Genomic DNA, 15048 nt, shown 5'->3' on the forward strand with positions numbered 1-15048 from the left:
TTGATTGCTTCCAACGCTAGCACATGAGGATCTCCCTATAAATATGTGTCACCCTCAGAACTTAGGACTTTCCATCATGATAAGAAACTACATCCATACCATCTAGGTATTGTCAAGAGGCAAGGAAATGAGACAGGGGTCAGTAGGGACACTCTACAAGGTCCAAGGGCAGGACGTGATAATCTGTCGGAGTTGAACACAAAACGGCAGGACGCAGCATTTGACATCATGGAAATCTTAGAAAAGCGTGTTTGCCAACCAGTCAAACGCTACCTTCAGGCTCATGATCCTTCTTCAGTCAACCAGGCAATGTTCATAAATCATTATGGTCAAGAGAAGGCCAAGGAGAATGGGACAATTCCTACCAAGCTGAATGATGTTCCTAGTGCATACCGGCTTGGTGGACTTGCAACCGCTGTAGCCATTGGCTATGGAGAGGCAAGTAACCCCCATCTTGATCCGCATGATTCCACCTGTGTATACACAATCTTCACTCAGTTCACAGGTCAGCCAGGATACACTCGCTTCCCTCAGTTGAACCTAGATGTGCTCCTACGCCCAGGGAATGTCATTCTTGCAACCACTGGTTCCCTTATACACCATGCCCACGGACGTAAGGAGTTAGATCGTTCACGTATCACTGCTGTCTTGTACAATTGCTGTGTGGTTGAAGGAGACGCATTCAAAGAACTTATCAAGGAGGTAGACGGCTGTGTGATAGAGTTATGACCAAACACAGTGAACCCTTGTTTGATATGTATGCATGTATTGTATCAATAAACACGTGACATCTGCAAACCCCAGCACGTGTTGTTGCAACACCTCTGGGCCTTGTGCAGGCAACAAACATCATTTTGATCTTCTCTTCTGCACAATCATGCCTCACGGTACCTTGGGAGGCAATTACCCCACCGGAGTCAACCAGCATAACACATCCAGTGAGTGACAAAACACACAATCTTATAGCAAAGTGTTTGACGTTCCAGTCAACAGCGAGCAGCTTGAAACCGCTTTGATCCAATTGATCAATGTTGAGAACGTTACACAATGGGCCACAATTCTGAGCAGACTTCAGTGTGAACATGGAATCAGCTTGAAGTAAGTTCGAGTAGACATTGAACAACTTCTGATGTAGAGGCGGTCAACACTGGGAAAATATCTGAAGATGTTTGGCCTAGGAGGCAGTCGCCGTGCAGATTTAGATTATGGCTCCACTGCTGCAGCTGTAATATCACATGTCCTTGAACACGACCCACTTCTGAAAGATGGACCTTCAGAAGTGGCTCACCGACTAGGCCAGCAAGGCATCCACGTCAAGCGGTGAGTCCAAGACTGTCAGTGCTGTGGTCATTCTAATCAAATGCAGAGATCTTGTACGTCAGGCAATGTTGGACCGCTTCAATGAGGGGTTTGACAGGAGGGCTCGTAGTACCAAGAACAAGACACAACATCTTGGAGTACTTCATGCGGCTGGACCACCGGAAGAGGTCTCCATTGATGGTCATGATAAGCTTAGTGCACTTGGCTTCCCCATCTACGGCATGAGAGATAAATTCTCCCGACGTTGGCTTGTTTTGAAGGCTATCCCTAGCAATCGGGTCAATAGGATGACAGGAGTTCTATACTTACAACTCATCAAAGAGTTAGGCGGTGAGTGTTTATCCAAGCTATGACTTCTTGAATGATGAAGCTGACTTTCAGCTGTTCCACTGCAACTGACAAGTGATTGTGGGAATGAAGTCCTTGACATCTATTCGTATCAGAATGCACTTCGGTTAGTAAGAGTACAGGAAGAGAGGATAGAGGAATGCAAGCTGATGATAGGGCCAACGAACTCCACCAACTGAACATGCTTCAAGAGCAACTCGATTGGCCCCTCATCCCTGAAGCACACCAATTCCTCACCTCAACATCAAACATCACTGTGGAAAGAGGTTGGCGACGCCTGTCTGAACGCTTCAACAGCAAGTTCAAAACACTCATATCAAATGCTATCTCAGCTGGGATCTATCTACCAGGTAGTCAACATCATCGGTGAGTGGCTGTCTCTGTAACTGTGTTTTTCAAGGCTGACTACAACAAGGCTGATCTATTTCTTCCTCTTCTCACCGTTGGTGAACTCCGAACTGGAGTTGTATAGGTTGTCTGTCAACCGCAAGCCCATCCGCAAACAGCATGGATCAAGTCTGCCTACAGGGGAGAGTCCTGACACTATGTTCCTTTCAAGAGGGATTTATTGTGGTATAAAGCTTGGCCAGGAAGGATCAGAACAAGTAGCACGATGGGAAACAATGCTGGGTGGGACAAAGGCGCTTGACTTCCTGGATGAAGAAGAATGGCTGTGGGCTGAGGGCCTGTATGACCAAGTGGGGAGACCGCTTGTGACATTGTCTTCTGTATGGGACGTTTTCCAGTCTATGGCTTCGTGTATTTAAGAGAATGCATCTATCTACCACTCAAAAGAAATTCTCACTTCTTAGAGATCGCCTGAGCCGCCTTTCGGGTCAGAAATCTTCGCCTGCTGCCTTCTTCTGACGGGATCTCAATTGGATCATCCTCCTCTTCTTCAAACAAGCTTCTTGCCCGCTTCTTACCCTTCTTCTGCCTTTTGAACCGAGGGTGTCTTTTTGACTTTTCAGTTTCTTCAACATCTGTGTCCAGTCCATGGTGACTATTGTCTGGAAGCGTTCTGCCGTCAACATTGGTATCCTCACTACAGTCATCCACAAGCTCGTTGTTGGGGTTCGAGGGTGATAGTGATTCCAAACCCAGATGGACACAGAAGGTGTTGCACTTGTGGTTGATTCTAAAGTCATCGATTGCCTTTGTACCTTGGTCGCCCAGTCCAAATGTACCCCTGGTACTGGGGAAGTTATCAGCACACAACTCAATCTGGCGGTGGGGATCACTTACGAATGAATCATTGGATCGAAGATCTTGACACCTTCTGGAAGAAGCCACCCCTCTATATCTGCTAGCAGCATAGTCTCCTGGCTTGCTAGGAACGCAAGATGCACGAAGGCAGCAACGGTGAGGTCTGCTCTTGTCTTCCCTCTGTTCACTTCTAGTGTACCCGAAAATCGTCTCATAGGAGCACGCTGAAAAGACTCAATGAGCCAGACACCATGGTCTTTGTTCTCGGCAACAACACATGCACTTGCTGAGATCTCTGAGTCCATGTCAACCAAGAACCCAATGACATGCTAAAAAGATCACTCACCAACAGCTGCTGCAAGTTTGCACTCCTGCACACATCGATTGAATTCCTCTGCCCAAAGCGCTGCCCAGCAATGTATTTCCACCTCCTTCTTCATCAGGGACAGTAGCTCTTTGTGCGTGGAATAGAGGTGTGGATGTAGTACTTTAGCCACCAGATAGCCATTACGTTCCGTAAAAAAGACACCACCTGACAAGTTGGCCTTATCTGATTAGCTGAAGTCCTGGTAAGTGAAAGAAGAACACACGGGGTATACTACTTTCATCTGTCCCCTGCCAATTTCTTCTTCCGCAACTGTTAACGTCGCCAATTCATCACTCTCCTCCCATTCAATGTCGTTGCCAGCAGAATTACGGCAAGGTGTGAAGATTGTGACAACATGTGTTGTACCCATATCTGATGGATGCTGAGATCGAGGGACAGGTAGTTTAGACATGTACCGTGGAGCGGTGGACTGAGTAAGTGTGGATTGTGCTGTCGGGGATGTATTTGGGATAGGAGCAGGGACCTCCTCAACATTGTCCTGTAGTGTCACAAGGTCAGCCCGTATTTCGAGAGAGAGTGAAAGTGTCCTTGAGTTGGCTTGTGTATCTCGGGCTTGGAGAAGTTGGCGTGATTTTGCAACATTGATGAAGTTATTGATTGTCAAACTGAGGTCCTCGTCATCGATCCTGCTACCGTGCTTTGCAAAATGCAGTGTGGCCGCATTGTTGATTTTTCTTTGTCGATCAGCTCTACAGACAGAGTGCGGGGATAACATACAGATCAATAAATCCTGCTGAGTGATCCTGACCGTCATCCCAAAACTTCGACTGTACCATCTTAACCATTCTTCCTAGAACATCCCTCATCACAGTATCTCGAGCAGCTGAAAAGGACATGACCTCAATCTGAGTGGCCTGTCCCCCAAAGGACTTTTTCTCCTTGTAGTTGAATATGACCTCAACATTGGCACCAGCATTAAACGATGACTGAGGAGCAACTCGACGTGGTGGAGCCATATTATGTATCTGTTGCATGGCTGCATCCCTTGGTGCAAGAGGAGTTTCTTTGCGGAGTCGTGTTTCCTGAGCCTCAGCACGATAAGCTTGTTGTGCACTTTCAAGGGCTGGCAGTTAGTTTATTCTGTAACAGGAATAAGAAAGAATGTAGTAGCCACCTGATGAGGATGAAGACGATGTTTGACTAGGTGCCAAACTACCTTGTTGCTGCCGTCCCTTGATACAGCGTGCACATTCTAGCATGTCCTTTGCGCACAGATTGCCGTCATTGATGCATGTGGACAAGAGCTAGGGTGAGCTGGGAACACAGCTTGACAAAGTAAATATGGACCTACTTTCAGTCGAGCCTCCAGGCCTGGTGAGTTCCGCCTCATGCTACGCATTTGGCAAAGCCCACATTTTTCCACAGGCTGATTGTATACTCCAGCTTGGCAGGTCTGGCAGGAATGCAGTGAAACTATGCTAGCCATGATGCTGGTTTGACTTGCAGATGTCGAGGGCAACGGTAGAGTGAATGGACGAGTGAACTTTGAATCAAGGTGGAGGTGGCAGGTGAAGAATTGATTTCATCCGTGGACTTCTCGTCGACCGTAGACCAGGGAGGAAACAATTTGGTAGTATGAGTCGCTTATCACGATGACGTGTATTTCGACAGTATAATAAGTGAGATGTAGGGCTAAACCGCCCTCTTCATCTTCCTCACCATTCATCCTCCTCAAATAGCCCTTTGATCATCTTGCACCATTACACATCCTTGCATCTTGAACTAACATCATGAAGTTCATTCTTCCTGCAGTGGTTTTCGAGGGACTGCATCTGGCCGCCAGGGCATATCAGTCTTCCCGCTCAGATATGAAATATATGTTACGTGACGCACGGAAGCCGTGATACTTCGGAGTGTCAAGGGGGTCATCATGACTGTCAGAAGATCATGACCTACCAAAGATATCAAGACAACTTTACTAGAATCTTTCCTGGCCCAATTCTAATACATGACTAGGTAGTTGATGTCTCACTCTTCAATGTTCAGCTAGAGATACACGCTGGAGATGCATGTTTCTCCTTATTTTTGGTGTTTTTCTGAAGATCATTGTCTGCTTTTCCATATCTTGCATGGAGAAAAACAAGTTGAAAAATGTTAGGGACCCAGCCGGAGACGGACCCCTCCGGAGCTGCACGGACCCGATCAGACCTGACCAGAGAAAAAGCAGGTTCCTAACGAGTTGATGAGGTAAGAATGGCTAGATGAATTGTTTCCATATGCTTCAAACAAGCATATCCATCTGCAGTAATTTTCCATGGAATTGACATGGTCTGTGAGCAATTCACCAATTTTTAACACCAATCATCAGCCCATGTCTTCCTGTGATAATACCAAACTTGAAGCAACTATTGGAATTGTCCTGCTTACACAATGCTCAGTGCCAACTAAGACAGACAACTGAGAGGTTTGGCTACTAAATTGTCATTGGGAAGAAGAGTAGTTTGGGAAGACTTGGGTCAAAAGCTCAAGGGCATGTGGATTACTCTGGGTGGATCCGGACCCCTCCGGAGTGGCATGTTTGTCTGGCCGGGTCCAAAAGGGGTAGTTTGAACCATGCCACTCCGGAGGGGTCCGTCTCCGGATGGGTCCTTAACAAAATCCCTCTCAGACCTTCTCACTACTTCCAACATCTCTCTATAAAAAGGGATGATTGTTTGAAGCAGTGGTAATCAGTGAGGAGCAATTCTTCTGTGGGTTGTGGTCCCATGACCATGACCCTTCGAAGTGGCACGGCTCTTCTGACGGTCACGCTATCCCCCATGACGCTCCGAAGGGTCACGGCTTCCGACCGTCACCTAACATATACCAAGGGGGAGACGGATGATATTTCCCACACAGTGATCCATCAGGGACATCAGGTTATAGTCAAAAGTTTGGTAAGAACCCGTTTTGGATATCCGGAAGGTGAGCTTTGCTCTACTGCACTGGAATGTCGGACTACAGTGAGTGTTCGTTCGATGATAGATGAATGAGCCATGTCATGCTGTGTTTGACAACATCCCAACATATCTGAGTCACACCCTACAATTGCGCTATCGCCAACAAGTGCGCATTGGTGTTGTGATCTGATTGATATTATGTACAATGCTTTGTGCGCTCTGACATACAGGCTGCCTCATGTGCTGTTGATGAGTCAGACACACTATGAAGAATAATACTTCACGCTCGATCTATTACACTAAGGGCCACCCAAGGTTCCGTAAAGTTGTAACCCTCCAGGACAGTTTGCCCAAGATGGACTTTCAGACGGCAGAGAGCCAGGGAAAAGAGGTGCTAGAGAGTCTAATACGTGAGCCGAGACTTTCTGAAACATTTCCGTTGGACCATACAACTGCTTATCTTCGAAGCATGAACACTATCATTGAAGTCAACGAGAACTTCAATCCCAATGCCAATCCTGAGACTGTGACACATCAGACTAATACACTGCTGAAATCGGTTGGTTGGCAACTGATGTGGTCCTCTAGCTTTTTGGCACTGCAGGAGCTGCCAAGGGCAGGCGAGAGCGTAGGAATGGATGTCGTGGCACCTTTCATGTCAAGGGGATTAACATCGAATGACATTTGAGGGACTTTTTCAGGTACCGTAGTCTACCCGTGGAAGAGACTTTAGCTGTTACAATGTGAATGCATGTGGTTGTGACTGTGAAATTCCACATCAGACTGATAGATTACGTTCCGTCACTCCCTATACCTCTAGCTGTCTCTCCTGGTCGCTTTTCATCGCTTTTATCACACTTAAGAGTAACCAGGTAAGTTCTTACTTATGCATCGCTTTTATCATAGCTAAGAGTAACCCTAATTACACACACGGTTACTTAGCGATCTTCTTCATCTTCGACAGTGACCACCGGTTTAATCGTTGAGCTCTGGGTCGTATCACGGCCAGGCTGACATTTGTGTATATACTTTCATCTGACAGGACTGATAGTCCCACTCCCTTTTTGACGTGTACGCCTAGCTCAGTATTCTACCTTACTTTCACTAACACCCCTCGTCATCTCCTTCCCTTGAGAAGAACTATGACAAGTGGGTCACTACTACATTCTCACAGGCTGATTCACTATTCGAGGACTAGGGTCATTGATCTAATGCCCGTGTGCTCCGGGTAGGCAACAGTGACGTGATATATCTCACTTTCCGGTGTTTGAAAGCCTTTCACTACCAGGAAGACCACAAAATCGATGTATTGTTAATAGCTATGCAAAAGTGGGAATCCCCTATTGCATCCGTGCTGGTTGTCCTATTTCCAACATGTATGACATCATGGGAATCTCCGACTTGTCCTGCAAACATAAAGACTGACAACAGGAGAGGTTCTCCTCCTGCCAACCTGACAAGCTGCATCTAGACTAGGTTGAACGATCATGTGTGGAGCTAGCAGCTCTTCACCAGATTACATTCAGAGTCCAACGTCAACTCTAGTCGACGATACTGCGCTCAAACGGTTCAATGGGGGACCCGAATCTACGAACCGGCATTTCAGGACGACTATCAAGTATGGGAATTGGGATACTCAAGTCAATATGATAGTGTCGGCGCGAACGTTTCTAACTAGTAAGGAGTGCCAGCGTTCAGTAGGTGAATGTAGGACACTATCCAATGACCAACCGTATTGGGTGCATGAGCTTGTGACAAAGGTGCGAGTTCCACTTATCTTTCCAGCATCCACTCTTCTTTTCGGTTGATAGAAATACCCCACGTTGGCAGGTCACATATATTTTGGGAGGTTTGACGTTTAGGTCTTACTGAGCATTTGCCCGGCCGGGAATCACTCGAGGGAGTCGACACATGTATCCGGCTCCACCGATCACGATGGGCGGCATTCAAGTTACGCCGGTTCCATGAGGGCAATCGGAAAACATGCTCGGAAGCTGTGGATGTGGGCTCGCCAGCAAGCTGAAGTTCCATCAAAACATCACTACATCGAATTCACTACCGTTCTTCCCACCAACGCAAGCGAGGCGCAGAGGAGAGAAGCCATTATGAAGCACGGGGTGTACAATTTAGCCACGCAGTTGACGTCTTTCTCGAATGCACTTGTAGGAACAGAAGAAGGTCGTCTTCACAAGGGTTTAGGTGGGATGGGGCGCTCTGCACTGAACTTCCTCTTCTCCCGAACATAGGACCTATCCATCCTCTTACCAAATCAAAGTACTAATTACACACAGAATTTGGAGAGTGTTTGGTTTTAGAATTTATCACCAGTCACCCGGAATAGGTACATGGAGCTGGTCTATATGATCTGATCCTGTCACTGGATGATTCATAGTCAATGATATTCCACCATTTGCCTTCTTTGATCGTAGATGGCAGACACTCTTGTAGACCTGTTGTGACTCATAATAATCCCTACCGATCCAAGGTCAGTGATGTCTTGAAAGCTTGATTTACCATAACAGTCAGACATAGTCCCCAAATAGTGTCCACAGTTATCAATCTCAGGTCTATCCTGTGGCTCATTCTTTGGGGATCACACCAGCCGTCAAGCTTGGTACGCTTATCACCCTCCCTGATACACTTGCACTTTCAACCAGTGTGAGGGCCATTTTAGATGTAGGTAGCAAAAACCCCTTTGCCCGCAGTCTTTCTTCTCTTCCAAACTCCCCAGACAAGTCGTGTATGTTCTGTGACTAACATTGAAACTTGACCAAAGAAGTCATTGGGTATAACTCACTTGAAGTTTGAGCTGAAACGGTCCAGAGGCTGTGCCAAAAGATACATAAGTACACATTCCGGACATGCTGACAGCAAAGACTTCCACAACGGGGTGATGTGAACTATCCATCCTGGTTGTCACGAACCATGTTGTGACATCCCTGACAACTACCATCACCGACCCTCCTTTCACCATCACCGGACCACTATCCACCACCACTATCCACCACCACTATCCACCACCACCCCGACCCACTGAGACCAACTACGGCGAAGTTACGAGAACCTAGGGATTATTTGTCACGACAACCCCGTCTAACGGAGAACTACGACGAAGTTAGGAGAAGGAAACCAAGGGAGAGCGAAGTAGGGGAAGTTGGGCGAAGTTAGTCAAAGTAGGCGGAGTAGGATATCGGGGATATGTCAAGGTACGGCGAAGTTGAGCGAAGAGGACTGAGCGCGAGGCTGTGCAGAGGTTGAGGGACATTCTATGAGAAGAGAGGAGAAGTATTGATAGTTTACAGATCGCTGAACTTCTTCAGCGATCCTTGATTGTTGTCAGTAGCGAGCGATATATTCAGTAGCGAGCGATATATTCAGTAGCTACAACCATCGAGTTAAGGAGAGCTACCACCGAGCAGTCCGACACACTACGGCGAAGTTAGCCGCAGTTCATCGACGATCACTTTATCATTTACCACTCGATGTATTACTATGGCGAAATTAGCCGTAGTTCCCCGCCGAGTACCCTGTCCTAGTGAGACATCGACGCCCCACTACGACGTAGTTAGCCGAGGTTGGTCGACCGTCGGTCAGTAGAGAAGAAGAACCGACGACCGTGACACTGGTCCATTGAAAATATTCCGTTTCACTGTAAGCCTTGGAGTATAACAAGTACGTGGAGCTACTGAAAAGTGAGTTCACAACGACACTCAGATCTCTTCGGTGGTAAGTGATAAGATTGGTATGAACCACGAATTACATCCAGTCTCTGTTAGGTCTGTAGAAGGCAATGTTAAACTAACGTGTCTCACCCCCACCCCCCACACCCCGGGACATTCCAGCCAAGATAGCCGGATTTCCCCATACAAATTTGACCTTGTTCTCTTCCTCCCAATCAACATCCACAACTAAGCCTCAGATTTCTCACATGTGATGAACAACTGGTCAAGGGACAACATGCCAGTTTCAAGCTTCAGGGCCCCATTATGCATGCCTGACATCAGGAAACCTGTTTTCAGAAATGTGCCTGTAGACAGGATGGGCTCATACATGCATACTTTGCATCTATGGGTTCCTTGGATCCTCTAGATCATCCTCATTTCTCCATTTCAACTGTTGTGTTGGCCATACGGGCATGAGTGGGATTCTTTAAAAGTGTCCCAAAGGAGGGGAGGGGGGTCCCAACTGTAGGGGCACGTTCCTAACAATCAGACAGTTTCGGAGTATGTGCGAGGAGATGCTTATCACTGGGCCGCGGACCACGGAGCCCACGGAGCCGTCATATCTCGACGACACGTTATTGAGAGGGTAACACAGCTTGGACTGTACACAGTGGCCATAACCAAGACTGTGAATATCTCAGGAAGAAAGAACATTGCAATACTGCGAGAGATCGAAGATATAGCCAGATTGTGAAACACCATTGCCAATCACAAATCAGGGTCAAATAGCGCACTCAGTTTCTGTGGGCCGTTGTTCTCGTGGAATGGGCGATGATTCTGTGGCGATGATGTCGGGTGTACATGTTAGGTGACGTACGGAAGACGTGACACTTTGAAGCATCACGGTATGATCATGACCAGCTGAAGATCCGTGACACTTTGGAGTGTCATGACACCTAGGGCCATGACACTAAGAAGATCTGAAGTTTCCACAACACCACTGATCAAAATCAACTATGCTTTGGATCTGTAGCTCTAGATCATGATTGGAAAGAGGCTACCAAAAAAGATCCCATGAATGCATGCATGGGAGGAAGAAACAGCATTTTGAAGTTTTGATGTTGAGGAGGCTATTGCGCAACAACCCGATCAGCTACACTCATCTCCTCTTGATACAAAACAGATTGGGACCATCTCTTCTCAGGTGTAAAGTTGCTCAGAGTCTGCAGGATATCTGAGAGCATGGCAGGTACTCTTCTGTGGGACACAGATCTCCAGCCGGTCATGGTCATACCCATGACGCTTTGAAGTGTCACGTCATCCGTATGTCACCTAACATACACAAAGAGGAGGCTCTTGGTTTGTATTTGACCAAACTCCATCTGCCGCCATTTTCACACCCCCAGATCCCCTGCCACACCGGCTATCACACCTGGCTTAGTGTCTGCTTGACTTATTACAGACTAGCATCAATATCAAGAGAATCCCTCACAAGGTTGATTGGAGTACCAAATTAACAGGTATCATTTCCCCCAATGAGAAAGTGAAACTCATTTGGACCACCAATCAGGGCTCACACACAGGCCCCAGTTCGGCACAAGAGCATGAGAGATATGAGCTGTGGAGGTTTTTGCATCATTGGGCAAACACAGCGCAGTATGAATTTGAGACACTGGTATTCCAACATGAAATTGTTGAGGCTGGCCTTCCAGAGACTACTTTGCCAGAGGGTGGAAGGCTCTGACCACAGAATGTTGTTCAAGAATGGCTTCTGCATTTCGCGATGCAACATATGAACAACGAGTCCCAGGCAAATAGGTCAGCTGAGGAAATTCTTCTTGGCTGACTTTGGTCATCAAAAACCAATATCAACAGAAGCCGTGCCGCTTTGAAGTGTTGCGGGGTTAACGTGACCAGCTGATGATGTGACCCATGGAAGAGTCCATATTGATACAGCTACTCCTCTCCCAAACACAATCCCCAAGTGTGGCCAGGTACCTGTAGCCTCACTGCACAATGTCCATTCAGAGGTACAGGCCGGGAATACCGATTGCTCCGATCATGTGACCTCCTAGTAAGAATCAATCGGCGTGTTTTTCACTTTGTGGTGGAATCTTAGTGTACAACTGTTTTGGCATCTTCTCACAGCCTCTGACATCTGTGAGAATGGGTCTGACAATCTGAAACAGTGGTTATTGGTGAGGAATGATTCTTTTGGTGGGTCATGACCACGAGCCCATGACACTTCAGAGTGACATGATCCTCACCCATGCCACTTCTAAGCGTCACGGCTTCCGTCCGTTACCCAGACTGTGAATGGTACCTTGTACCCTTCCCCTTGGAAGAAGTCTGTCTGGGTCTGTATTCCCAGCAAACACCTTCCTACAAGGAACTATCAATGAACACGATCGGTACCATGTGCTTGCAAAAATGATCGTGATTTCAAGGATGAGGCGAGAAGATAAATCTCCGCCTTCCGCATTCACGGGATTGACATTCCTGTCCTAATCATTTCTTGAGGGTAATTCTTATGTGGACTGTCAATTACCACTGTTCACCAGAGGCAATGTGTGGAGACTGCGGATGGACCATAAGACGAAGAGAAACTCCGAGATCTATCATGGACCCCCCGACGCACGGAAGGACGAGATTCGGCAGGATCCGTCCGTGAGACTGATCAATAATCGTGGGAAGAAGCTGTGTAGGTCAAGCGGATCTTTAACTAGTTCTCTCTGGTGGGATCCTTACATGCGCGGTATCAATCCTGAGTGAGGGAAGGAAGGATAAGTGGGGAGAGGGTAGAGGGAGATAAAATCTCTTTCCACTTTGAAATCTTTCATCTCCCCTCCCCAATATGTCGTCCTTCCTCAAGATCCCTGCAAATATGACCGGGCCGCACACCGGATGGGTTGTGGAAGAGTTTCCTGGAAGAGCTGACACAAAAGACGAAGAAGATCAGCCAAATTGTGTACTCCCCAAACAAATTGTTCCAATAGTCTGGAGTCACCTCGAACAAAGCACTTATGGGAGTAAGACCGAAGTTTTGGTGTCAGCAAAGACAAACCTGATGAAAACCCCTGTGGACAGCAATGAAAACCCAAAAGAGATTTTCAGCTTTGATACAATGGTGAGTTCAGACTGAATGAATTTGCTCATTTGAGTCGGGAGCAATCCGCTGATCCGGTACAGCTTTACATTGAGATCTCAGCCTGGAAATCACCAAACGGCATGCCTACTGAGTCAAGTTCTGCAGTCACCACTGAAGCTGCCCATTCCGCTACACTAATCCGTATCAACGCACTGTCGAACAGCCTAGCAAAGTGGGGTGACAAATATCAAGCTGAGTGTTCCAAACATTTCTCATGCTCTGTCACACATGCAGCAGATACAACACCAGCCCTGGACAACAAGGAGGAATGGAGACAACTTACACAGAATGAGGCTGAGAGGGCCGCGTTTGAGTACCTTGACACAATTTGGAACACGCTTGACAAAGACAAAGTACATGGCATGGAGTCCAATTCAGGTCTAGAGGGAAGACCATCTCTGACAAAGCAAAGCTCTTTTCTCCGCATCTGGTGAAATCATGATCTGTAGAAATAACTCAACAACACAGCACTTCAGTAAGGTCTCAGCACCTTTCTGACTGGTTTCTGGATGTGTAACAGTCAAGGAACACACAAGTATGATATCTCATATCAGTACCTTTACTGTAGGATTGGATAGCATAGGTGGTGAATGCTATGGAATTATATGGTGAGATGAGAACACGTGTTTTTGCAACCTGTGGACTGTTGTCTTGATTGTTCTGATCTTCATAGTAATCACAGAGCCCATCCAGATACTGTGACTGATACTCTACTGCTAGCAGACATCCATCAACATGCAAGCTTTGAGTCCATCACGTTTGAATTTGGAAAAATCATTTGAGTAGAGTACAATACAGTGATACATTATTGAAGCTGTCTCTTTCTGGAAGCATCTGCTAACATACATTCTGCTTGTCTGACAGATATACAGTATTGGGTGTCAAAGTGAGCGATACAAAGACAAGTCTCATTCTATTTACAAAGCCGTCCAGAGGGTTTAGGATCACAGATGAGATCAACCCCATGATCACTTTGAGTTCCATCACTCATCCCCCTTGCATAGCAAGTTCCGCCGTACGAAGTGAATTCTGCGATTACGGTGGGGACACCAGTTACGGTACACTATGTTTCAGTAGAGATTCACTTTACTTCATTGGCCCTTCACTACTCTTTTTGGGTCTTCTGGATTGTATGTAGCGCCCATGTACACCGACTCCTCTCTCCAACTGTGTCTAGACCCTTAGAGTTTCACGGACGTGTCCCACACCCCTCTCATTCGAGGTAGAACACAGAAAAGAGTATCCAAAGAAACAACGGAACAGATGAGAGTGACATAGATCAACAGAAAAGACCCAACAAGATGGGAAGTTTGAAAGAGCACAAAGAGGAATGGAGGATTAACTTACAGTACCTAAAACAGCACTATCATAACCTCTTATAGTGACCACCTCACTAACGCTCGGACCGGGAAATTCAAACATGTTAAGATCTCCTGGAAAGTTTCCAAGTTCTTTTCCTTCATGTTCGACATAAGTGTAATCTCCCACGGCGAAGAAAGCGGTAGGTACTGCTCTCGGGGAAGTATCACGCACGACAGGATCTGCGGGTGTTTCCGTACGTTTGGGGGCGACGACTTCGGCTGCTGAGCTTGCCAGTACTAGAGGGAGAAGGAAAAGGAAGTAAGGTAACATTCTTCCTACTGATATCAGCTTGAAACTTTCTCACCCTCCGGCTCTGAAGCACATGCCTTGGCGCTCTCAAGTTTTATACCTTGTGGAGTTGGGTGCCTCAATGAATCCTAGGGTAGAGGGGAAATTTGCGTGTAGAGAGACAAGTTGGATGATGAGAAGTTTCACTCACAAGTCTCAACGGGAGAACTCTAAGTCTGGCTATTGAATAATCTGGACAAGGATTACGTACAATGGGTAGTCGTTGAAATCGAGAGATACGCCCCACTCAACTTTCTAATTCTTATACCCTACTCATAGAGGAAGGACGTATCATCTGCCCATCTACACCTTCCTTTCACTCCCCCTGTCAAGGGGAAACCATCAAAAGGCTCCATTGGTTATATTTGCTCCATCTTGAACAGTCCTTTCAGCTAGTTAGTAGATCAGGGGGGATATCTGTCACCGTGGATGATACGTGTTCGGTCC

The 15048-nt window shown here is 46.8% G+C and overlaps 8 protein-coding genes across 8 annotated transcripts; 5 read left to right on the top strand and 3 right to left on the bottom strand.

Moving 5' to 3' along the window:
• Positions 1-228: 228 nt before the first annotated feature.
• Positions 229-2435, top strand: TREMEDRAFT_65075 (uncharacterized protein; the record flags this gene model as incomplete). Its single annotated transcript, XM_007007278.1, is given in 9 exon segments — positions 229-505; positions 563-722; positions 805-938; positions 987-1098; positions 1138-1320; positions 1340-1650; positions 1702-1774; positions 1825-2034; positions 2084-2435. 9 exon segments carry the CDS (start codon positions 229-231, stop codon positions 2433-2435), a joined length of 1812 nt encoding a protein of 603 aa, XP_007007340.1.
• A 34-nt stretch (positions 2436-2469) lies between these two features.
• On the bottom strand, positions 2470-3194 carry TREMEDRAFT_34670 (uncharacterized protein; the record flags this gene model as incomplete). Its single annotated transcript, XM_007007212.1, has 2 exons — positions 2470-2863; positions 2914-3194. Coding segments are annotated over 2 exons (675 nt in total), but the record flags the coding sequence as incomplete, so codon positions are not given.
• Positions 3195-5973: 2779 nt separating this feature from the next.
• On the top strand, positions 5974-6829 carry TREMEDRAFT_65077 (uncharacterized protein; the record flags this gene model as incomplete). Its single annotated transcript, XM_007007279.1, has 2 exons — positions 5974-6166; positions 6396-6829. The coding sequence occupies 2 exons, from the start codon at positions 5974-5976 to the stop codon at positions 6827-6829; spliced, it is 627 nt and encodes a 208-aa protein (XP_007007341.1).
• A 799-nt stretch (positions 6830-7628) lies between these two features.
• On the top strand, positions 7629-8387 carry TREMEDRAFT_65078 (uncharacterized protein; the record flags this gene model as incomplete). The annotated part of the gene is made up of 2 exons (XM_007007280.1): positions 7629-7838; positions 8004-8387. 2 exons carry the CDS (start codon positions 7629-7631, stop codon positions 8385-8387), a joined length of 594 nt encoding a protein of 197 aa, XP_007007342.1.
• Positions 8388-8720: 333 nt separating this feature from the next.
• TREMEDRAFT_65079 (uncharacterized protein) lies at positions 8721-9115 on the bottom strand (the record flags this gene model as incomplete). The annotated part of the gene is made up of 2 exons (XM_007007281.1): positions 8721-8894; positions 8939-9115. The coding sequence occupies 2 exons, from the start codon at positions 9113-9115 to the stop codon at positions 8721-8723; spliced, it is 351 nt and encodes a 116-aa protein (XP_007007343.1).
• A 518-nt stretch (positions 9116-9633) lies between these two features.
• TREMEDRAFT_65080 (uncharacterized protein) lies at positions 9634-10557 on the top strand (the record flags this gene model as incomplete). The annotated part of the gene is made up of 3 exons (XM_007007282.1): positions 9634-9730; positions 9835-9867; positions 10358-10557. 3 exons carry the CDS (start codon positions 9634-9636, stop codon positions 10555-10557), a joined length of 330 nt encoding a protein of 109 aa, XP_007007344.1.
• A 571-nt stretch (positions 10558-11128) lies between these two features.
• On the top strand, positions 11129-13737 carry TREMEDRAFT_65081 (uncharacterized protein; the record flags this gene model as incomplete). Its single annotated transcript, XM_007007283.1, has 8 exons — positions 11129-11162; positions 11387-11478; positions 11554-11621; positions 11923-12020; positions 12399-12470; positions 12749-12930; positions 13005-13304; positions 13675-13737. The coding sequence occupies 8 exons, from the start codon at positions 11129-11131 to the stop codon at positions 13735-13737; spliced, it is 909 nt and encodes a 302-aa protein (XP_007007345.1).
• Positions 13738-13864: 127 nt separating this feature from the next.
• TREMEDRAFT_65082 (uncharacterized protein) lies at positions 13865-14583 on the bottom strand (the record flags this gene model as incomplete). Its single annotated transcript, XM_007007284.1, has 2 exons — positions 13865-14014; positions 14299-14583. 2 exons carry the CDS (start codon positions 14581-14583, stop codon positions 13865-13867), a joined length of 435 nt encoding a protein of 144 aa, XP_007007346.1.
• Positions 14584-15048: the final 465 nt, after the last annotated feature.

This window comes from Tremella mesenterica (genome assembly GCF_000271645.1).
Source record: "Tremella mesenterica DSM 1558 unplaced genomic scaffold TREMEscaffold_13, whole genome shotgun sequence".
In the NCBI taxonomy this organism is placed as follows: Eukaryota; Fungi; Basidiomycota; class Tremellomycetes; order Tremellales; family Tremellaceae; genus Tremella; species Tremella mesenterica.